The sequence below is a fragment of the Anastrepha obliqua genome, chromosome 3 (assembly GCF_027943255.1).
Source record: "Anastrepha obliqua isolate idAnaObli1 chromosome 3, idAnaObli1_1.0, whole genome shotgun sequence".
NCBI classification, from domain to species: domain Eukaryota; kingdom Metazoa; phylum Arthropoda; class Insecta; order Diptera; family Tephritidae; genus Anastrepha; species Anastrepha obliqua.
The window spans coordinates 100,175,880-100,192,259 of record NC_072894.1 but is presented as its reverse complement, the minus strand read 5'-3'; the positions used below and the strand labels follow the sequence as shown (position 1 = coordinate 100,192,259).

Below are 16,380 nucleotides of genomic sequence, written 5' to 3'. Positions count from 1 at the left end.
ATAGTTTCTTCTTAAAGTATTTTTTCGCCAGGTAATGTTTAATATCTCTGCCTCTTCCTATAAATTTCTATATGCATATATGTGTGTGTATAATAATATCTATTTATTTATATATATATATATATATATATATATATATATATATATATATTTGCTTTTTTTCTTTTGTCTGTTAATTTCATTATAAAGCAAGTAAACAATTTCTACACACAGAGCACTCAAAGTCACATCTAAGTGTTTTTATTATCTTTTTATCCTGGGAAAAGTAGGCTGCATTATAAAACTGTAAAATTTACAAAAGAACTTTTGAAGCTGGTCAAAAAATCACAAACATCTTTGCAATTGCGAAATTTTCTTAAATTTCTATTTTTTGTTTTTGTAGCAAATATTAACTGAGTGTTTAAATTCTTTGCAGTTTTTGCATGTTTTGGAAATTTTAAAATAATATACTTTTGTGTGTGTGTGAGCATTCATATATAGTTTTCTAAAATGTAAATGTACTTGAGTTGCGTTTTGTTTTACTTTTTATAATGTTTTTTTTTATACTAAATAAAAATAAAAAATTATTGAAAGCACTGAGAATTTAGTTAACAGTGCGCACTACAACACAAATTTATATAAATATTTATTTTGTTTTTATATATATGTATCTATATATCTATATATATATATATATTTACATGCATGCGTAACTATTTTTTTCTTTTGTTTGTGTATTGCTGCTAAACCTATCTTCTAAATTATGCTTATAGTTTTGGTTTTTGTTTTTATATTTTATTTAATTTTTTAAATATTGTGTTTGGGTCATTTTTTGGTTTCGGTTGATTCTAGCGGCCTTTGAAGGGCTTACATGGTTCTAAGTATAATTTCACAATTTTTTCCATTTCGATTATAATGGCATAATAATTTTCACATAAATCTGTATCATATTTTAAAGCTTTAATTGCATATATATGTTGTTTGTGTTTTTGTAATTTTTTTTGTGTTGTTATTTGCTAGGTTACACACAATTTAATTTCATAAAAAATATTTGTTGCTGTAAGAAAAGAAAATGAAAAGTACATTTTTCAAGCATTACACTAATGTTTTTTGTAGCAGTTTTTGCAGTGTACAACAAAACTTCTTAGTAATCTAAGTTAATAACAATTTTGTTGTACGATTTTGCCAGAAACAAAAAATCAAGCTTAATCATTTTTTATGCTTAAGTTTCATTTTATATTTACTCTCAAGTACTTGTTTCCTTTTAGAAGACTTTTCACATGTTCACATTTCACATTTGTTTTTCCTTTTCGGGCATTTATTTTGCATTCTGTTTTGCATAAATAATTTTACTACTTTCTTTAACCTAACTGTACAAATTTTTTATATAATAGAATATTTTCCACTTAACTAGTTTTTAGTATTGCCTCTCGTTTTGATCACACCTTCTCTCCGCTCTTTGCCATCATCACTCATCACTCAACATTCAGTTATTTGTCATTTGGTATTTGGTTAGATCCAGCAAATGTTCGTAGAGTAGATCCTCGTGTGGCGTCAAACCGATCATTATCCAACCACAGATGGCGCCAATGCTGCGCGTCACCGACAAACTACTCCATACGCTCAATACGCTGTTGCTATACTGCTCCGTGGAGAAGAAGAAAAAAATTATAGAATTAATGTTTGAAACTGCAATTTAACGTTCAATTGAAGTTATGTATTTAAAAACAAAAATCCACAAACTATATTTTAGTTATGCTCTAAATCGCAACAGATAAATTTCAAATTCCCTAACAGAAGAAAAACAAATTATGGCCAGAATATTCGGCATGGTTTTACTGTGTACGCCAGAGGGATAATGACCCGGAAAATGCACACTAAAAAGCTCATTATTCTAGCGGTAAACTTAAAGCTCACCACCCCTATGACAACTGCTAAAAGCGAGTACTTATAAATTACAATAGCAAACAGCCAGCGAAGAATAGCCACTTTTGTCTTAAGTAGATCAAAGCAAAGAATGTTCGAATGACTCTGAAATTATCTTTCAAAGTCTCTCGGCAGAAACTGAAAGGCCCTGTGCTGTAACGTTAAGGGCTTCCGCAAATCACATTCTCATTTCAGTCAGTGAATCTTACTTTAGTATCGAAGAGCTTCCCAAAAGTCTAAGAGTCCGTAACTATTTAACTCTTGGCTTTCTCAAAAATTCGCTCGTTAGAGCTGGTTTATCAGCTCGACCTAAATTTTCTGACTCTTTTCTTATTTTATTTTATATATTTTTTTAATATTCTATTGACCTCTTCTTTGTCATTACTAACTTACCATTTCCTCTTGCGTTAGCGTCACATTCGCATTGTTGCTGTAATAGAGTCGTTCGTCAATTGAATCGGAGCAGATCGTTAATATTATTGTCGCTATATAAATCATTGCAATGATTAACCAACGAAATGAGACTAACTCGGTGGCATTGCTGAAATCCCAACGGCAAATATCCATGCTGCAAAAAAAAAGAAATAAAACTAAATATTTAGACTGAAGTATTTGTGAAAACTCAATAATTTTTAGTTATTGCAAAATATTTTTTTTTGTTTTGCAAAAAGGTATATATGGCGTAAAATTAATGACCCTTTTTTAATTATGTATAATAATTTCCTGACTAAATAAAAAATAATCGTTTTTCTAGTAATTTTTTAATTCAATTCCAATTGTTTTATGGGACATTTGTTTGTTTCTCATGTGATAAATAAGATGGTGCAAAATTAATCATCCGTTTTTTTAATAACTTTTTCCCTAAATAAAAAAGAATTATTTTGCAGTTATTTTTTTTTAATTTAATTCCAATTGTTTGTTGGGGCATTTGTTTGTTTCTCATGTATTATAAGTAAATGGTGGCGCAAAATTAATCATCCATTTTTTTGAATAACTTTTTTACTAAAAAAGCAATAATTTTTTTATTAAATTTGATTCTAACTGTTAGAAGGCACATTTGTTTGTTTCTCAACTGTTATATAAGGTGGCGCAAAATCAGTCATCGATCCTTTTTTTTTGTTAACTTTTTTGTTAAAATAAAATATTTTGTGTGATGATAAGCTGGTATCAAGCGACTCAAAATTACGCAACCTCTAAAATTTTTTTTATCGAGGAACTTTGATAAAAATTACGAGAATCAAAAAACAAATTTTCCAAACATTTTATTTTTTTTCAGTGTATCAAGATTGCTCTTATAAGTTGTAGTTTTTTTGGTTGGAAGGAATTACGAAATAAATTTAATAATAATTTTTTCTTGCAATAAATGCAACAAGCTATTGCCTTAAAGTTAAATTTAGGCATAGAAAAAATTGTCTTATTGCAATAATTTTTTCTTTTTTTTAAGAAGTTATCAATAAACCTTTAACCTTAAAGTAAGAATTTCGTAAAGCCGAAAATGTTTTTCTAGTTTTCAATTTTCCTATAAAATTAGTCAAGCAGCTTTTTCTGCTGTCAAAATGGTTTGTTTGTTTCTAAATTTTGTTTTTTTTTTGCGGAAAAGGTATCAAGTAATTTGACCTTATTAATTATAATTCGTTTGGTTGGGAGGTTTGCAAATAACTTTTTTTCTATTATATATTTTTTACAAAAAGTGTTAAGATGCGTTTGCATTAAAGTCAACATTACAAGTAGCTAAAATGTGATTATTGCAACAATTGTTTTTTTATTTATTTTTTTTTTGTTACAGAAATGGTCAAGATATTTTTGCGTTAAAGTCAAACTTCCGACTTAAAAACAAAAACGTGAACAAAAACATTTTTTTTTTCTTGCAAAAAAGGTGAAGAAACTTTTACATTAATGTCAAAATTGTGAAAATTGAAACTATTTATTTTCATATTTTCAACATATTTTTTTCTATGCATCAAACAATTTTCCGTCTATGTTATAATAACATCATTTTATTTTCTTTTCTTTTTTTGCAAAAGGTATCAGGTAGCCTTTGTCTTAAAGTACAAATACAAATAATAATTTGCTTGTTATAATAAAAACAAATTATCAAGAAGCTGTTTGGAGTTAAAAGTTCTTTGATTAAAAAAAAAAAATTTTGTCAAAGGTGCCAAAAAATTTAGCCGTGTTTAAAAAAAAATTGTTTATTTCTTTTCTTTTTTTTTGCAAAAAGTGTCAAGAAGCTTTTGCCTTAAAGTAAAGATTACAAAAAAGACAAATATTTATTTTTGCTACACTATTAATTTGTTTAACAGAAGTTGTAAAAAAAGAGTCAAGAGTTCGAAATATTTTTAATTCAACAAAACATTTTTTTTTATGGAAAGGGAATGAAGAAACGTTTACCTTGAGTTCAAAATTGCGAAATGTCAAAATTTTCTTATTGTAACAAAAAAAAAAAACAAAAAACATTACTGAAGTTATGAAGAAACTTCTGCCTTAAAGGGAAGATTGCGTGGAAGACGGAATTACTGGAAGTAAAAACAATTTCTTGTTGCAACAAAAATAAAATGTTTACAGAAGTTAAAGAAGCTTTTGGCTTAAATTAAAAATTACGAAAAGTCTTATTGTATCAAAAACAAACTAAAAAATTACAGAAATTGTCAAAATGGCAAACAGTCAACATTGTTTTTTATTAGATAAAATTGTTTTTTTTAAGTCGTTTTCTTGCAAAAGGTTTAGCTTTATTAATTATAATTCTTTTGGTTGTGAGGTTCACTAAATACATTATTTTAATTTTTCTACAGAAGTTCTCAAGAAAAGACTACAAAATGTCAAAATTTTCTTGTCGGAAAGAGGAGAAAAATTTTGGTTTACAAAAGTTCTGCAGAAAATCTTGCAGAGAGATCGAAATTGCAAAAAATCAAACTTTCAAAAAGATTTTTATTTATTTTTGTATGTAACAATTTATTTGGGAGGTTTATCATATTAACTTCAAAAGGAGAAATCGTAGCACGAGCGCTAAGCTTCAAGCCAAACATTTCTTAAGGCACCTTTCTGGTCTAGAATTTGGAAAAAATCGATTTTTTTCATGTTATGATAGTTTATACTTTCAAAAATATTCTTGCAAATTTTTATTTTGAAATTCGTTGTAGTTTAGAGGTTAAAGTTCTTTAAAACGAGCCCTGCTTGGAGTACGATACCCAGGTATAAGCGCGTTAACCATTTTTTTCTCGAAACTATTTTTTCCAAGTTGGCATTGATGATTTCTCAAAAAGTACTGAACTGATTGATTTGAATTTTTAATTTGTTATTGAGTGGACTTGTGGCTCTCGCGGGTAACAAAATTAATACTTTATAATCAATTTTTCTATTTTTTTTTTAGGAGTGAAAAAAATCCTTTTTCTTTTTTGTTTTTCCAATAAACAGATAAAATATCTAGCAAACAATTTTTTTTTTGTAAATCTGCTACCCACCATAGCGATGAATGATGATGAATTTTCGACCGATTTTTTTTTTTTCAGACGTACCTGAGCAACCCAATCAGTTACGCCAGTGGCATGTGTTACGTCAGGGGAAGTAATTTCTTGTATTATTGTCATTGAAAAAAATATTTTTTTTTGTAAATAAAGAATTGATCTAATGAATAAAAACGATTTTAAATTGATACCGATTGTTTTTCTTCAATTTTCAACGCCTTCAATTTTCACTTCTCTAGACCAGAAAGGTGCCTTAAGAAACTGTTTCTACCTTAATCCTAAATAGAAGAATAGCATTTAAATATGTATATTCAAAAAACAAACCTGGGAAAAAACTAAACTTAATCATATTTCATTTGACTTATTTACTCTACTGTCCTCTCCTTTAAATTTCAGAAATACTCCCTTCCATTAATAAAAGTTCAAGCCGAAATGCACATTTGAATAATCAAAATGCGCTAAAAGTTAGTTTTCGTGTCAAAAAAAGCGTTTTTCAAATTCGGCATCTTGTGAATTCCAAGCCTGCTGCCGCATAAATAACCGCCACTACTCCTGGCATCGCTCCTTTAATTATATTATTTATCTCAAATGAATATGAATAGCCGCAAGAGAAAGTCTAACAACGGCTGGCATACCATAAATAACAAAAGATGGTTGAATTTCTTTTTTTTTTTGTGCGCTCACTACCCTTTTTTCATGAATAGACATACATACATATATTTGCATTTAGTTTTAAATTTCAATGAATGCAGCGGTGGCATTCGGCACATTTGGCATTTCATGCCTTCACCACCGAAATACAGGAAATATCGAAGGAATACCACAAAAGCCATTTTCCCCCACACGAAATGTAATAATAATCATATAATACAAAATAATAAAAGTAATGAAAAATAGAATAAATCAAATGCACGCGCATACACCACCTACACACATACGCACACCCAATCAGAGTTCAAGCATGTGCAGGTGTAGTTGAGATACAATACAAATACACACACAAACATACATATATGAATGAGAGTGCATGCACTTATAATTCTCTGCATTACAAACAAAGTTGACATTTAAAAATATTTCACACAAAAGCAAAAAATAATAGTAAGTACCGCGCAGTTACGATGAAAAGAACAACAATTCGTTGTATGCACGGAAGTGAATTGAAAGGGCAAAAGACAAAAAATACCGCAAATAGTAGAATGGAAAAAATGTAGAAGCAGAGCAGCTGTGTGTAGCAGCTGCAGAAAATATTTTAAGTTGAAAAAGTTGACGTGTTAAAGGTCAAAATATTTTTCAAATGAAGGCAACACAAAACACGAACAACAACTGCACTTCAGATGTGTATACAGGTGCAAACAGTGCCCTTGTAGGAATACACCAAGTTAGTTAAATACGGCAAGCTAGTTTTTGGCTGATTCCCCATATAAAATGTATCCAAAAAGTATAGTTGGGTGAAAGAAAATTTTAGAAATCTGAGGAAGGAGCTATCAGCATTATAAAACCTCAATGCCTACGCTCACCTCCACCTCCATTCACCACCTAACTGAAGACGAGGAATGCAGGCCGCGTGCGAGACATGATCAAAGCTAACAAGCGGGATGGTTGTGGGGGAGCTACTTTCACACATGAAATTTAAAAGCCTCCCGAACTGCGCAGCGTGTGTTTCGGAACGTGCGGCTGCCAAAGGCGTCGATTCTTCAGGTTAGAAGCAGCCTAATGCTATTGAGTATACGATCACCTTACCCTCGGACCTCACCAGATCTTCCTTAAGCTTGTTACTTATGGATGTACTCCACGTTTTTCGAGCTACTGATATAAAAACGTGAATTTAGGCCCGCGATGAATGCAATCTCCAAGTGGTGCACACAGAAATGTGGAAAATCCACCTGCTAAGGCAGCAAGCACGTTGGATTAGAAGGTGCAGAATTTGTATTTATAAGGATGACCAATTTAAAGGTATCACATTTTAAATTGAAATAAAACAAGATTTATTTTTTAAAGATAATCCCATTTTGAATTACCGCCTGGCGGACTTCGGTCGATATCTCGTGAATAACTTTATCAATGTTGGCTTCAAATGCCTAATCGAAGCTGGTTTGATCACAAAGCATTTAGACTTTACATGCCCCCACAAGTAACACAAGTAAAAGTCCAAAGGTGAGATACCACACGATCTTGGGGGCCAATCCACTGGTCCGAGACGAGAGATAAATTGCTCACCGAAGCGATGACGCAGTAAATCCATTGTTTCACGTGCTGTATGACAAAGTAGCGCCGTTTTGTTGGAACCAAATATTATAGAGATCATGGACTTCAATTTCCGGCATCAGCAAAGACGTTTATTATGGCGCGATAGCGTTCGCCATTCACCATTACATTGCCGTCAGCCTCATCTTTGAAGAAATATTGGACAATGATACATCCAGCCCATAGGCCGCACCAGACGGTGAAATGCACAAAATTTTAAAAAATGAAAAAAAATTAAGTATTCAGTATGACAGTTGTTATTGTTGTTGAAGTGTTTGAGTATTTTTTTTTTTATTTTTTTGCTCTAAGTCAGACCCATTTAGTGAGGTCCAAGTATAGCAGCAAATTCTTTGATGTCTGAGATCTCATTAATTTGCTGTAATAAAGGCTTACCGAAGGAGCGAAGTCATTCCCTAGCTCACCCTGGACATTCACATAAATAGTGGAAAAGACTTTCCTTCACCCCTTCCGCTTGACAGCTTTTGCAGATGGGTTGAAGGCGAGGTTGAGCCTGGTTGCATAATCCCCTACTTTCCAATGCCCTGTAAGAGTTGCAGTGATGCGTGAAATGTTTGGTCGAGGACATCCTAACAGGTGATTCGTCCTTTGGATATTGTACGACGGCCATGTGATGTTGTTGTAATACATGTAGTTAATTGCTTCCATCTTCTTTCGACTAAAGCATGATAGTGTGAAGCAATGCATGCTTTTATTGTGTTCAGTGGGGGGGAGACTGCCACCGCCTCTGCTATGTCTAGTCCTTTTCTTGCTAGCCCATCCGCTACCCCGTATGTTCCTATGACCGGGAACCCATATCAGTATGACAATAGTCACGCGTGATCTGTCAAAAAACTATATTGGAAAAAGCACCTCCAATCTGATCACCCTTTATATAGTATATAGTATACGCGTGTTACATAATTTCCTGTCGGGGTTTGTTTGGATGATTAGAATGCAAACTGTGTAGAAGAAAGAAAATTGCACACAGATGCATAAGAATGTAGCTACAAAAGTATGCTATAGAGGCAACAGAATTATGCGCTCTAAAGGTGATGCCAAATGGCACAATAGAAAAAAAACAACAAATAAAGAAAAAAAAACTATAAAAAAAAGTACTGAAATAAACACTCCTACTTATTCTCTCATCAACCACCCAGCAATGAGCTCACTTTGGTATGTCGGTACTTATTTCATTATTATGTAAAAGTGAAATAGGAGACTATTTTGAAAATGTCAAAGGCGCATTCATGTCAGCACGTCATACGCTACAAAAATAACAAAGAAAGTTTTAATAATAACCCTCAAATGTACGAGACATGCACACATACACTCGTACATATACATATTTATATGTGTGGGTATGGATGGGGTGGGAAAGCGATATGTTTGGCGTGATGGAATGACAAAACGAGGTGTGACGATGAAAGCCGTATGGGCGTTGTTTTCCGGACACATCATTTTGTAATTATTTCTATATTTATTTCCCACAGAATATAGGATATGTAGTGTCAAGAAAAAATATTTATTTTTAAATTAAAGTAATAATTTGCGGGATGTGAGACACCTGGTGGTATTTGTGAACAACACTTACACATATGTAAGCGGTTTATTTGGATTTATTTACTTTTTTATTTATTTATTTATTTTTATTTTTTTAGTTTAGTCAAAAACACAAAGGTTCTTACTGACTATTGACTTGGTGCCAATATTAATATTAATAGAATATGGATGGTATGTAGAAGACCACGCAAGTGGGGAAAGGACGATTCTTCTACATATAGTTCAAGCAGCTTACACCTTCCAAGATTAGCCCAAGTATCCTCTAGGTAGCTTCCGAACATCCGTTCGAGAGCGAGCCAACGTGAGAAGGCGAAGCATTCTAGGAACGCTGGTCATGCGCTGGGTTTGGGACCCGCCTCTTAAAAATCCCCCCCATGAAAAGATGTAAAAAGCCTCGGATGAGAACTTTCTATACTGAACATGACCCCTGCAAAAGAACTAAGAACGATTTGAGGGCATGCACCTGGAATTTCCGGTTCCTTAATGGGGAGTGGGGCTCTCATCATGCCCGTCCTAGCGTATGACGCAGAAGTCTGGACGATGGCAACATCCGATAAAGCGACGCTCTGAGTGTTGGAGAGAATGATTCTGCGCAAGATTTTTGAGCTTTGCACGTCGGCAATGGCAAATATCGCAGGCGATGGAACGATAAGCTGTATGAGCTTTACGACGACATAGACATACCGCAGCGAGTAAAGATTCAGCGGCTACGTGAACAACTTGGTGAATTAAATGATGTAATAAAGAAGGGAATCGATTTTTAGTTATTGTAAAATCTAACGATATGGAATTCTAGTTCTCGATAAAATTCGTGCAGAGCCCGAGCAATATGTGCATTGACTTCGAAATTCATTTTGAATATCTTGAGATAAAAAGGATAAGAGCTGCATAGAGTGCTCGCCGGAATGGCGCCAAGGCAACAGTGAATGGCGAACGCTATCGCGCCATGATAAACGACTTTTTGGCGACTATTCCTGGAACTTTGGTATGTACAGTAACCACTTTTGCAACGCCTTCACTCCTACCATCCATACAACCACACGCGCCTACGATGACCGCGAAGAAGTGTTTTAAATTTATGATGTATTATCTCAATCAAGCACTCACTCTCACACGCACACACACACAGTCACATACCAGCGTGCTACTGCCATATGAGCATTCATTAACCTTTGAAAAGTTTGAGTAAGAGTGCTAAGAAGCCGCATAACCAACTCAACCAACCCATCACTCCAATGTACCTATTAGCCAGCCCTTCACTCTTCAGACTAGTAGGTGGTTCAACTGGTGCTCCATTTTTCACTGGCCCACTAAATCAGTGCACCAATTTTCTGAATTTATTTTTTCTCATTTTATCTTTTGCTACTTTAATTTACATTTCTGCTGCGGTAAGCGTTTAAATATTGATTTTGTTGTATCCCTCACCCTTCCGTCAAGGTCAATGTGTTCTTGAAATATCTAATAAGTACTAATTTTACATTGCATTGCAGGCAGGAATTATATATTACTTTGTGTAAGAAAATATATAACAATCCAAGCGCCCGCAGTCAATTTGTGAAATTGCTTTTACTAACCGCCACACATGTGAATGTTTGCACAGGAGAATAAATACAGGTTTTTTTTCTTGTGTGAGTATTAGTGTGGTACGCTACCCTCAATTGCACCGTCTTTCCTTTCCATACCCACCACGCAGTATTGGAAAGTGGAGAAATGATGCGAATTAAACGCTGCTGTTGTTAGACAAGGCTGTTCACAGCACCTCCGGAAATGTGTGTTCATGTATCCTTCAGACATAAGAACATAGGCGGTGAACGGGGCAGCGCAAATTGCCTAAATTAAAGGTCTGCCCGATCGAATCGGTAGTAGGGACACCAGGTGGACCAATACAAAGCGAAATTCACGAAATTCTAATTGTGAAAATTAGCTAAAAGCAAATGGTTAGGCCTTCAGATCCATGCCAATAAACCGAAGTCGACTCATTCTCTTAAACTCAAAACATAACCCAGGCTTTTGTTCAAATTTGGCTGGATGTGTGCAACAGAGTCATAGAAAATTAATCCTCTTGGGCTGATGCTACCGTGTGAGGACGCGCAGAATATTTGATCAGTGTCATATTCCATACGGAACGGTTTAATTGGATCATTCAATTAAAAACAGAATTTTGTTCATATTTCACACAGCTTTTTATGCCATTTCGACAGAAATGAAATTTTTAAATTTCGGTTTACTTCTTAAAATTTCAAAATTTTCTAAAAATTTAAACGTTCTAAAGTTTTGGAAATTTCGCTTTCTTATTTCTTAAAAATTTAAATTTTCTGAAATTTTAAACAAAATTTTCGAAATTTCTCTGAAAAATTTTTCTAAAAAAATTAAATTTTCTGAAATTTTTAAACACTCTAAATTTTTGAAATTTCTCTGAAATTTTTCTCAAGATTTTAAATTTTCTGAAATTTTTAAACGTTCTAAAATTTTCGAATTTCTAAATTTCCCTTTTCATTTCTTAAAATTTCGAAATTTTCTAAAAATTTAAACATTCTAAAATGTAGGACATTCCCAGCTTTCGCTCTCTTATTTCTCAAATTTTTTGAAATTTTTAAACTTACCATAATTTTGAAAATCTACAAATCTCGCTTTCTTATTCCTAAAATTTTTTTAATTTTCCAAAAATTTTATTAAAAATTATATTTTGATTGAAAGCTCAGAGATTTTATATTTTCAATAATCACCGAATTTTCCAAAATTTCGCAATTTTCTAATATTCTCAATATTTTAAAATTCTAAGTTTCTATAATAATTTAAGCCACAAAATTTTAGAATTTTTTTCAGTTTTTAATTTTTGTATTCTATAACTAATATTTTTAAAGTCCTACAGTTATTAGATTTCTTAAAATTCCTTAATTTAGGAAAGAAAATTAAATTTTCTATAATTTTTAAACTTTCTAGTTTTCTCTCGTTATTTTAAACTTGAAAATAATTTAAACGAAAAAAAATTTTAAATTTTCTACATTTTTTCCTAACATTCTTGTATTTTTAAATTTGCTAAACAAAATTTAATTTTTTATTAAGAAATTTTTAAAATGCATAATATTCTGAAATTTTTACATTTATATATTCGAAAATTATGAAATTTTCTAATATTTCAAAATTTCTAAATTTTCCAATATTTTAAATTTGGAAAAGATATTGAATTTCTGGAAATGTCCTAATTTCAAAATTTTGAGAACTTAAATTTCCTACAATTTTTAAAATTTATAGATTTTTTGAAACGTTTAAAAGTTTCAAATTTTCTGCAATTTTTTCTATTATTTTCATGTTTTGAAATTTACTAAGCCAAACAGAATTTAAATTTCCTATCATTTTAAAAGTTTCTAAATTTATAGAACCTCCAAAAACATTTTAAATTTCCCAAATTTTTCCTACCATTTTTGAGTTTTTAAAATTGCTAAACAAAATTCAGTTTTCAGTTAAGAAATTTTAAAAAGGCATAATTTTCCGAAATTTTTAAATTTTCCACAGCTTTTAAATATTCGAAATTTATGATATTTTCTAATTTCTTAAAATTTCTAAATTTTCCAGTATTTGAAGTTTTCTGAAGGTATTCAATTTCTGAACATTGAGATATCCTAATTTCCACATTATAAGAATTTAAGTTTTCTATAATTTTTAAAATTTCAAAATTTTTCGAACTATAGAAAAAATTTAAGCTATAAAAATTTGCAAGTTTTTACAATTTTTTCAATCATTTCCATATTTTTAAATTTACTAAGCAAAACTGAATTTTAATTTCTTATATTTTTAAAAATTTCTAAATTTATGGAACCTTCAAAAAAATTTAAAATTTCTCCAATTTTCCCTACCATTTCCGTATTTTTAAATTTACTAAAAAAAATTGACTTTCTGTTGTGTTTTTAATCTGGTAATACTACCATTTTCTAAAAACTTTGAATTGTTTAAATATTATAAATTTTATTAATCAGAATATCCGAAGGTTTTTGTACATTCGAAATTATGAGATTTTCTAATTTCTACAATAATATTCTTAATTTTTGAAAGATATTGAATTTCTTAAAATTTCCTAATTTCCAAATTTTAACAGTTTCTTAATTTTCCAAAATTTTCATTATTTTATTGTAGAATTTTTAATTTTCTAGTTTTCCTTAATTCTCTAAACTTTTTTAATCTTTCAAAGAAAAATAAATGCCTATGAAATGGCAGTAAACAGTTGCAGTAAGCCTTTTTTAGACTCAAATTATTTACTATATCTTCTCAGGGCGCCCTTCCGTACTGCAGCCGATTCGTTGTTAAAGGTCAATTTTACAAACACTTGAAAATATGCAGCGTAGTAAATAGCACAAAATACTCGTTCGCTTCCAATGGCAAACAGTCAGCTGATGGCCTTCTTCACAGCAAAACTGTGCCGTATATTATAAATCAGTGACGTAGTAGTCATTATATGGCCCATAGAGATGGGAGAGGCTGAGGACAAGCTTCAGCGTCTCTAGCATATTGAAAACGGTACTCGTGTACAACTGTGACAAGAGAAAACAAAAAGAGCAACAACAAATCACAAGTCATAACACGTGGCTGTAAATGTTTGCGCTTTTGAGTGAACTGCAGTTTTAAGGTAAAATGCTTCTTAAGCCCATTTATGTATGCACATACACACATGGATATAAATGCACAAGTATATACTCAAATATGTACAAGCACTCACATACACACATACTGGGTGTAAGTGTTTGTGACTATGCCATTTTTCTATTGCTATATTTACGTTTTGAGGTTTTATTCTGGTCCGAAGGTTATTAAAAATATCACAACCAGATCTGTGTTATCATCACAAAGTGCACTTTTTCATGTTCATCCAACCATACATTTATTTTTGTGCAAAATCTAGTGTATTTATAAGTGCTTGTGTGCATTTATTTAACTCTCAAACGCTGTATTATTAGCAATTTTTGTTGCCATTTTCTATATTTATTCAAACATTGCACACATGACTTGCTTCATAATTTTCACAGTTGTGGTTGCGGTCGTATTGTTACGTACAATAGATGATATATTATACATACAGACATACACAGCTATTCCTAGTCTTAAGCAGTAACATATTCATGCAGGTTACATACGAAGCGTTTTTTTACTCAATTCTTACTTTCAAAGAATTTAGTGATTGAAATCGCTGACTGAGTGAAACTGGTTATAAATGAAAAGGCTGTATTTAACATGCGCACGAATATTAGAAATTTGCGCATATAACGGTTGGTCGTAGTATATATTAGAAATTATGTATTTAACACATCAAAATGTTCAGAATGATCAGAGAAAAACATTTTACTATATAGTAGTCTATACAGGTATAGCCAAGTTTAAAAGAATAGATGACCCCCCATAGAAGTCAGTTATATGTAATTTTATCAAAACAGTATTGAGTTAAACCTATTAGTTTTAAATTTATAACAATTTTTACGAGAATACTATATAGAATATTTGAATATGAATGTAAGTCCAGCGGTGTAATTATTGTTCTATTTTGTATCTGATAGGCATTATTTTAAGGAGAAACACACAATTAAGTTAGGTTAGGTTTACCTGGATGGCTGAAAGCCATCGAGCTTTAGTGGTACCAGATGGAGCTTGACCCTTACGTTTCCTTGTAGTAGGCTTCTTGTAATAAGCCTGCGTCTTTTGCGAATCTAAGTAAGCTCTGAAGCTCTAGCGCCGAGAGCCATTCTAACCTCTCATATTGTAGAGCTCCTAAACATTTCGTTCGGGTTCTAGCTAATGCAGGGCAAGAACATAGAAGGTGTTCAAGAGTTTCCCTCTCTTCTAGTTCATTGCAAAATCTGCAGCTACCATTGTTTGCAATTACCATGTTGTATGCGTGATCTTGTCTTGCCGCTAACAAATTGAAGCCTGTCAGTGTACCTACGATAGTTCTGCTTTCTTTTCCAGACAGAGCTAATACGAATCGGCCGTATTTGTCTGCATTCTGTGTATACATGATTTTCGCGGTTTTACAAGTGGCTAGATTATTCCGCCTCCCGTCTATCCGAGTTTTCATGTCCGTCATTGTATACCGTAAATAGCGCTTTTGGCAATTTCATCTACAATTTCGTTTCCTGCAATGCCCTTATGTCCGGTTACCCAATAGACGTATAACCGTCTCTTTGGAATCCTTTCGGAATCTCTTCGCCCAATTGTATTTCGGAGTCATATAGTCCGTATTGGTCCGATATCTTCTAGTAAAAAGTATCATATACGTTTTATCGCCGTTTATCCCCAAGCCTGTCTTAGTTGTCCATTGATGCACTGTTGCTAGTGTGCTTCAAAGCAATTATTTTCTGTAGAATTTTATCCGGACTTTCAGATAAAAAATTAAAAAGAAATCAAAACATTATTTAAAAAAAAAATCAAAAAATGGAATATGTCAGTAAAATTGGTAGAGTAAATCGACAGTACGTAGAAACACTGCAATAGAATACTATGGCAGGCAAAGTGGTTGAGATCTTCATAACGCCAGAACACTAAAATAAACACCGATACACTAAAAAAGTAAAAATTTCGTTCACTTTTAATAACTTTTCTAACACCTCTCTCTTTGATCCAACCTACTGAAAGAGCAAAATTCCAGAGAGTGGCAGAGTAATACAAACATAATTTCCAACAAATCAGAGGTTGTAACTCGAGTTTGAAGAACGCAGCACAATACCTGATAAAGTGTTGGGCTGAGTTTGCAGCCTCCATTCATGAGGAACAGATGTTGTCGTACCCTACTTAAATGTGCGGCAAATATACAATAATGACCAGTGAAAATATCAACAATCTTCCCCCATTGACAAAATAGATATGTAAGTTCATATATATAATTGGCGCGTACACCCATTTTGGGTGTGTGGCCGAGCTCCTCCTCCTATTTGTGGTGTGTGTCTTGATGTTGTTCCACAAATGGAGGGACCTACACTCTTAAGCCGACTCCGAACGGCAGATATTTTTATGAGGATCTTTTTCATGGCAGAAATTCACTCGGAGGTTTGCCATTGCCTGCCGGGGGGTGACTGATATTAGAAAAAACTTGGTCAATATTACTTATATGTAAAATAACGAAAAAGTTTCTACAACGAGTAGTGCCTCTTGCCTGATCTCATATTGTTTACAGACCGAATAGGAGACATGTGGTTTCATGATGTTAACTATGAATATTTCA

General features: G+C 32.3%; 1 protein-coding gene across 1 annotated transcript in view; it reads right to left on the bottom strand.

The window, feature by feature from the left end:
* Window positions 1-1,204: 1,204 nt before the first annotated feature.
* The window catches only part of LOC129242647 (uncharacterized), a 30,677-nt gene continuing 15,501 nt past the window's right edge, over window positions 1,205-16,380 (bottom strand). Inside the window, exons 4-5 of the mRNA XM_054879413.1 lie at window positions 2,299-2,473; window positions 1,205-1,621 (exon numbers count right to left, since the gene is read on the bottom strand). Of these exons, the coding sequence (XP_054735388.1) occupies window positions 1,466-1,621; window positions 2,299-2,473 (331 nt within the window). The 3' untranslated portion in view covers window positions 1,205-1,465. The remainder of the gene's footprint in view (window positions 1,622-2,298; window positions 2,474-16,380) is intronic.